At 35.3% G+C, this 7,957-nt stretch overlaps 1 protein-coding gene across 1 annotated transcript; it reads right to left on the bottom strand.

Annotated features, from left to right (window-relative positions):
- Nucleotides 1-4,812: 4,812 nt before the first annotated feature.
- On the bottom strand, nt 4,813-5,726 carry PCOAH_00031840 (Uncharacterized protein; the record flags this gene model as incomplete). Its single annotated transcript, XM_020059984.1, has 2 exons — nt 4,813-5,470; nt 5,632-5,726. The coding sequence occupies 2 exons, from the start codon at nt 5,724-5,726 to the stop codon at nt 4,813-4,815; spliced, it is 753 nt and encodes a 250-aa protein (XP_019915981.1).
- Nucleotides 5,727-7,957: the final 2,231 nt, after the last annotated feature.

Raw genomic sequence — 7,957 nt, 5'->3', positions numbered from 1 at the left:
TAGAACATTTTTTTGTGTTTCCCCTGCTTGGTGCTACTTCCCTACAGGAAGATCCAAAAGGTCAGACGCAAGGAATGTTAATAAGGCGGACAAAAAAATGGTTTAAAACTTAGTCATACAAACATATATATATATATATACGAATATGCCTTCCCTGCATTATTGTTCTTGTGCATGCACCAGGAAAAGTCAATGGAAGACACGCAGAGTAGGAGAATGCTGAATTATTCGTTCTAACTGTTAATTATAATTTAGTGTTCGTATTATAGTTCAGTGGAGCCGACCTAATCCATCATAGCGTTGGCGATATCTTATACTTTTTCATGACGGAGATTTTATAGAGCACCATGTAAGGATAAAAATGTAGCTCTTTTTTTTTTTTCTTTGTTTTTTTTTCTTTTTCCTTTTTTACACTTAGATTGCGCGGTACATGTGCGGAATATTTATTCTTAAGGAAAACTGGGCAACGTAGTTTGTTCTTTCATTGCTCTGTTTGCATATGTGTGTGTGTTTTCCATATAGCCAGTAAGAAGGAACATTTTAGGATATGTTCCATTCATGAAAAAAAAAAAAGAAAAGGGGGAATTAACTTTTTTTTTTTTTTTGTTCGCACACATATTTACAAAGCGGAATCTACTAAATTTGAAAAATATAAAAGAGCGATGGGGAACGCTTATAAATACGGTGTTTGCGGGGGAAAAACTATCCTTCCTCCAAAGTGGGAGCATAAAAATAATGATATAATAACACCAACACCCCGAACAAAAAAACCTGTCCCGAAAAAATCATCCACAAATGTGCTCGAGCAAAGAAGGGACCCGATGCGGAATTCTTCAAGCATACCGGTCAAATTTTTGAGAATGCGCATATTGTGCGGACATGCGCGTAGGCATATGCGCAGAACCATGACACACGGGTGGTTACATTTCTTGTGTCCGTGGCACGGGAGCAGCAGGTGGAAAAATATGATTCCCCGATTAGGTTGCGCCAAAACGTTCATTATTCAGTTTAAGTGAAAGGGTGTTAGGCCACTCACAAAGGATCCATAACGACTACGTTCATGAGTATATGACCACATGGTGACTATGCGCCAAAGGAGTGGGCAAAGTTATGCGCAACAGCAAGTAATCATAAATAGGCCATTAAAAATAGGACAACATAAATATACCATTTTCCATTAAATGTAATCATAAATGGGTATAATAATAAATAGGCCATTAGAATCATGCAAGTGTGGTCTTCCGTTGCGCAGAAGTTGCAACACCCCATGAGCTTATCATTGCTATTCCAAAAAGGAGGGGGGGAAGGAAAGGGAACCGATCATCCCTGAAGCTTCTTCATTGTGTAGTGCACACATGGTAATACATATTCATCATTGTCCTTACTTTTGGGAAAGAAGAAGGGGGGAACGTCATACATACACACATATCCCCCTCCTCCACCCGTCTATGTTGCATTCTTCCCACCACTTTAACTTGTAATCATGTGGAAAATTACTGGCTTCTGCTACGCTGGAAAACCACTTGTTCAGGTCGTCCACCATGGCATATTACTTCCTCTCTAAGTAGATCCCATAGTAGAAATATGAAATGAATGCCTTACTTTTACTAAACCGAAAAAATAATTCCTGCGGCATGTTTAATATTTCTTCGTCTATGAGATTCCTCGAAAGTTCATGGTGGGTGAAACCATATGGGAGCATTGGTCTGTACTTTTCTAGGATACGATTCCTCCAATTGGGGTAGACGATCCTGCAGTACAGTCTTGAGTCGGCTCCATAACTTTGTTGAGGGCAACCTCTACAACATTGCTAACGGTGATTTCCATGAGGTTGTGGAGGGTGATTTCCATGAGGTTGTGGAGGGTGATTTCCATGAGGTTGTGGAGGGTGATTTCCATGAGGTTGTGGAGGGTGATTTCCATGAGGTTGTGGAGGGTGATTTCCATGAGGTTGTGGAGGGTGGGTTCCATATGGTTGTGGAGGGTAGGTTCCATAAGGTGGATGAGGGTAGGTTCCATAAGGTTCTGGAGGGTAGGTTCCATAAGGTGGATGAGGGTAAGTTCCATAAGGTGGATGCGGGTAGGTTCCATAAGGTGGATGCGGGTAGGTTCCATAAGGTGGATGAGGGTAGGTTCCATGAGGTGGATGAGTGCCGGGGTCCTTATCTTTTTTCCCATTGGACCCGTTGCCCCTTGTGTGCATATCCCCCTGTGAGCTACTTCTCTGGTTCCTGGTATTGCGGCCATACTTGGGAGCATAGTCATTCTCCGTGAATATAGAATTTTTTAAAGAAAGCCCTAACCCGGACAAAATTCTTGAACGCCCAGATGGGTATGTCCCTGTCAAGGTCCCCACGTGCGTTGTCCCATTAAAGCTCTGCAAAGGAAGAAATAAAATAAAATAGGAAAGAATAAAGTAGAATAAAATAATCAGGCATTATTAACACAGTGGACAGCATTGAAGGAAGAACGCCAAGAACGAGCAGCAAGTGGGGAGCATTTGGAATGATAAATTTGGACAAAGGGGCAAATTGTATTCCCATATGCTGGCACTACTGTGATAAGAAAAGGAAGGAATAAAGAAAAAAACGACCCACGTACAACTTCCACGTAAAACTTACACGTACCTGTGACTCAATCCAAACCAGGACAAAGTACATAACAAGTAAAGGATACACCCACAAACGACGATCCTTCGGAAAAACCATATTGATGGCGGCCATTCTTTGCAAGACTCGTTAAATATTCAGTTAAAACGGAGTATATTTTTTTTTTTTTTTTTATTATATTAAATTATTAGTGCAACTGCGACACTGTTGGATAATCCCAAGTAATCGCGAAATTTTCTTCCTCCAATGATTCAATGGTTATCTTTTATTCTATTTTATTTATTCTTTTTCTTGCATTCACTTTTGTGTTTAAGCTAGCTTGCGTATTATTTCTTCACACCAAATGAAAAGAAATGAAAAGGGGCTCACAGTAGGAATAACGCTACAAAATAGTGAATTACACATAAAAATAAGGTGACCATATAATATAACACAGTTTTACGAAATAATCGCGACGTACTCGCAACATGAGCGCGACACATATGCTTAACGAAGAAAAGGAAAAAGTAATAATGTTGAATAAAGAAAAAGTAATTTTTTTAAATTTTTTATTATGGGGAACGAACTAGCATAGTAGTAATTAAAGTAATATTTTTAAAAGTACCGAGAACTTTTTGAGAGAGAATAAAATTGAATAGAAGAATTTTTTTCAACTTGCAATTTTAAAAAATTATATTTTTTTTTTTATTAAAAAAATCACACTACTGTAAAGTTGGAACTGTTTTTATGAATAGCGAAAGTTTAAGAAAATTCATAAGTGTGTATCCTAGTATATAATAATAACTAAGCTCACATTCTATATTTTTATTATCTGCGCTATTCGCAATTAACATTTAAACGAATAATCATTACTGATTTAGCACCCTTATTTGGAATAAGTTTCTCTTGTGCAGCGATTCCAATATGCATGCACCTTTTTCAGATGTGCCAATCGTATAATATGCACCCTTATTTCACATTCTAATTGATACTTCTAAAGAGGATCACACTTTTTCCTTCTTAAAAAAGAGTATTCTGCGTATTATTTTAGCACACCACGCATTTGAAAGGACGGAGAATAGCGCAAATCCTGAATCCTCAACCAACGACCCCCACCGCAATTCACACAAGATAAGTTACTCCTCGTTAGCCCCATCCAAAATTTACTGCTCCGCTCATGTAATAGTGGATAGCCAAGAACATCATTATTCTTTTAACTGTGCCAAAAGAAAAAAAATGCGCGTTACAGCGACGCAGGGAGTAACATGACTCAGATTTTTAAATGGGCTTTCCTCCTATTTTTCTTTTTACTTCCGTAGCATTACAACCTCCACGGGCACTTCACTTTATCGGCAGGGTGGAAAATTTCAAAAGGGGGGGCAAAAAAGCATGGAGGTAATTTTACACACTGTACTTATCGCTCGCAGCAACTGTGGCTAAATTAACACCTTATTGCTTAGCTTAACCGTATGTCGTAGCGCCACTATTTGCCCTTTTATTTTGGTTCATCCTAGGTGTTGAAGCACCACGCGCTAGTGTGTTGCGCACAAGGGGGATACAACCAAAACGCTGTGTTACCCTTTTTAGGCAAAAAGGGGGGCAAAGGAATTCGCAACACCCTTTCATCTTAGTCAGGCACTAACCCGTTTTTTCTCCTTCTTTTCTGCTCCATTCTACTGTAAAGTAAACCCATTTTGTTCTATTCCAACGATTTCACACACATATTCACAGTTGATCGTTTAACACATGAATACACAGCGATATAAGTTTTGCACACACTTCAAAGTGGAATGCATACGGAAAAAAAGTAAACGCTACGCAACCGGACACGGAGATAAATAAGCAAACACCATTTTGTTTATGTGAAATATAGAATGTAAATTCGTCCAATGAATAATTGAAAATTAGCATTAAATCATAGAAAAAAACTTATTGTACAGTGAAAAAAAAAAAATAAAATTGTTACAACAGGGCATACATGCATGTACAAATTTACGCAGTAATATAGAAAATTCACTATACACTCCCCCGCGAACATATATCTTCCTAAAGAAACGGCTACCACCAAATGTTTTCGACAAAAAAAGTTTTCATAAGAAGAGGAACTTCAAATGAATATATACATATACACGCATGTGATGCCATCTGTATATTATTATAAAAATCCCATTATACAAGAAAAAAAAAGCACACAAAAAATTGTGTTACCTGTGTACATGCTGGTTTATTCATTCTTTATCTGATTCACGGTGGGGAATTCCTTCTGGAACCAATACTTCCAAGTTTCCTCGTGGTATTTTCTCCACATAGCATCTTTTTCTTGCTTTAACTGTTTGATTTCATTCCAGATGTTTTGTTCTTCTTCAGTTAAAGTATCACTGGGTTCGTTTTGCCTGTTTTCTCGCAAGTAATCCAAAAATTTTGCAAAAATGGCATTGTTCTCCTTAATTTCTGCTTGTCGGAAAGCTGTTAACATTTTGATTAATTCGGACCAACTATTTCCCTTATCGTCCACAGTGTTGGAAGATGATTCGTATTCTGTGCTTAATGTATCCACAGCTCCTGCCATTACATGATACCAATTTTCTATTTCGATGAGGGATAGATCGTTCCACTCCTTCATTAATCTGTCTTCAAGGCCAAAACGTTCGACATGCCTCGAATTGGATACACTTCCACTAGAATAAGGAAGTTCTGCATTGTTGGAGCCTGAGGAAGATCCTCTAAAATTTGTGCTGTTTCCATGCTCCGTGGTACTTTCCTCTTCTAAGGGGCTTCCAACTATTGTATTCTTTTCGCCGTTTGAAGGCTTTTCTGACAAATTTCTAGCGCAGCTGCTGCTGGGCAATCTGAAGAAGACGTCGTACTCATTGCTGCAAAGGCTTCACAACACGTAGAAATATAGGACACGTATAAATGAAAACATATAAATATGAATAATTATTTTTCTACTCTTTAGCATGCGTGAACAAATCGGACGCGAACCTTTCACGCGCATTCATAATATGCCAAATATGCAAAAAATCATGCGGCTACATATTACATTTTTTTTATTTTATTTTTTTCTTTTTTTTGTCTTAATTCATACCAGATTATAGATAATATAAATAGAAAAACTCCGGAAGAAGACCTCGACATCGTGAACAATTTGTTGTTTAAGAAGTTGATAAAATGGAAATATGCTTGTTAATTTTATATTTATTATATTATTATATTTTCTCTGCTTCCTTGTACTTATGAAGTTTGAATATTTCTTTTATGTATAATTTGAAAATTATTCTTGTTTTATTGTATATAGCTAAAGTAGGAATATATTATTTTAACCTTTTAGAACAAAAAGTGAGCGCTTGGGTTTCGTTTTTTTTGAAAATTGCTTCTTTCATTCAACAAAAAGATAAAAAATTTTTTTTTAAATAAAATTTCATTATCGAAAAAAAAAATATTTTTTTTTTTAGACGTTCTTTCCCTTTCTTTTTTTTTTTTCTCTTACGATAAGACAAAGTAAAATATAAAATGCGAAAAAGAAGTCTCTTCAAGTCTGCATGTCTGCAGTCTGCGTATTCTGTTCCCTTAGAAACTCCGAGATATAAGAAATTTGTTTAGTTTTAAATAATTTGAATTTTTCCCTTCTTTTGTATGTAGTCATTCATTCAACGGATTAAAGCATTAGATTTTTTAATGTAGAAATGTTAAATTAATGAAAAAAGAAGAGACGGATGGACCTTATGGTAATATATATGCGCATATGCTGTATGCATACCTCAGTTGTTCATAGAACGCATATACTTGAAACGTACCCACAACAATTTTTGTGCTACTTTTCATTAAAATATAAATATATGTAAATTTGCCCCCCAAAATAATTTTTTTTTTTTTTTTTTTACGCATGTTAAAAAAGTTTTTATTACAGAACAAATCTTTAGAAAAAAAAAAAAAAAAAAAAGGAATGCTCATATAATGATGTGATTATATAGGGCGCGATTTTCCATATGCTACAAAAAATAAGGAGGCACTTAGTGTTATATAATATAAGGTTTGAAAAATAAAGGAAGAAAACCAGTAGCTCCTTAGAAAGTGCCCCCTTTTTTCCTTTAACCTTTGGTAAAAATGAATTACACATAAGGAGTTTTTACACTCGAAGGGTATTTTATAAGAATGATAAATTCTTATAATGAATTTATACAAAAAAAAAAAAAAAAATGAGCTCGAAGAGAAACACAGACTGTGTAAATATATGTTACGAATGAATGAGCTTTTTTCTATGCTGCATGTGTATAGGCGCTTAACAGTATTTAACACTGAACCAAATTTAAATAAGTAGTAGAGAAGCCGTTTAAATTTTGGATGCTTTAATTTTATTTTCCTAATTTATAAAATGTTTGGAGTGTACACACATACGTAGTGCTATAACAGTATTTTATACGTGTCAAACGATCATGCAAAATGATAAAAAAAGCGCTAATTTATGAGCCTCCTAAAACTTCGATCCATAAATATAATCACAAAACCCCTGTAACTCTAATCCGTGAGCGAAATCGTGAAATTGCTGCGCGCAGTACTAAATACATGCTATGAAAAATGTAAACACTGAGTTTTTGAAATTTATACAGAATATACACCAAGTGAAATGAGAATCATACGATATGTACGGCATACATAATATGTACAATTGTATCCTCCCTGAACCTTCGTCGATGTACACCATCATTGGCCCTTAAACATCACTCTGAACTTTATACTAAAATAGAACATGCACACTCTAATCACTTGAAACTTATGCAATTTACATGCTGAATGAAACATGATCCCCCTGGAGTACGAACCTTGGATGCATTCATAAACCCTTAAAATTTTGATTCATGAACACACTATTATGAATTTTTAAACCTTTGTTCAATACAAAAGGTGCATACTAAATAAAATGTGTTCACTAAGCCCGTCAGGCCTATACAAAATACATACTGAATAGAAAATGTACAATTACACATTTAATAAATTAGAGCACACTCTTTCTTTTTTTAAAACTTGGAATAATTTATTTCTCTACTGTTTTTCATCTACTACGAAGAATATTATATATACAAAAGAAAAAAAGAAAAAAGAATACTGCCAAACTAATATAATTATATATTTATTTTTACATATTGTAAATAGTATTCTACTCAGGATAAAAATAAAATAAGAAGCCGTCACACTCACATATTTTTACTGCATTCCTTTATTCTTCTTTAAAATTGTACCATACATTCTTTAAATTTACTATTGATAAGTTATTTTATATATATATAAGATTCCCAAGAAAAACATGGCACATACAGAAAGAAGGACGTGCGCTGCTCCTCGAGGAATTATGCAATCTCAAACTGGTA

Source organism: Plasmodium coatneyi, chromosome 11 (assembly GCF_001680005.1).
Source record: "Plasmodium coatneyi strain Hackeri chromosome 11, complete sequence".
NCBI classification, from domain to species: Eukaryota; Apicomplexa; class Aconoidasida; order Haemosporida; family Plasmodiidae; genus Plasmodium; species Plasmodium coatneyi.
This window is presented reverse-complemented; position numbering and strand designations above follow the sequence as displayed.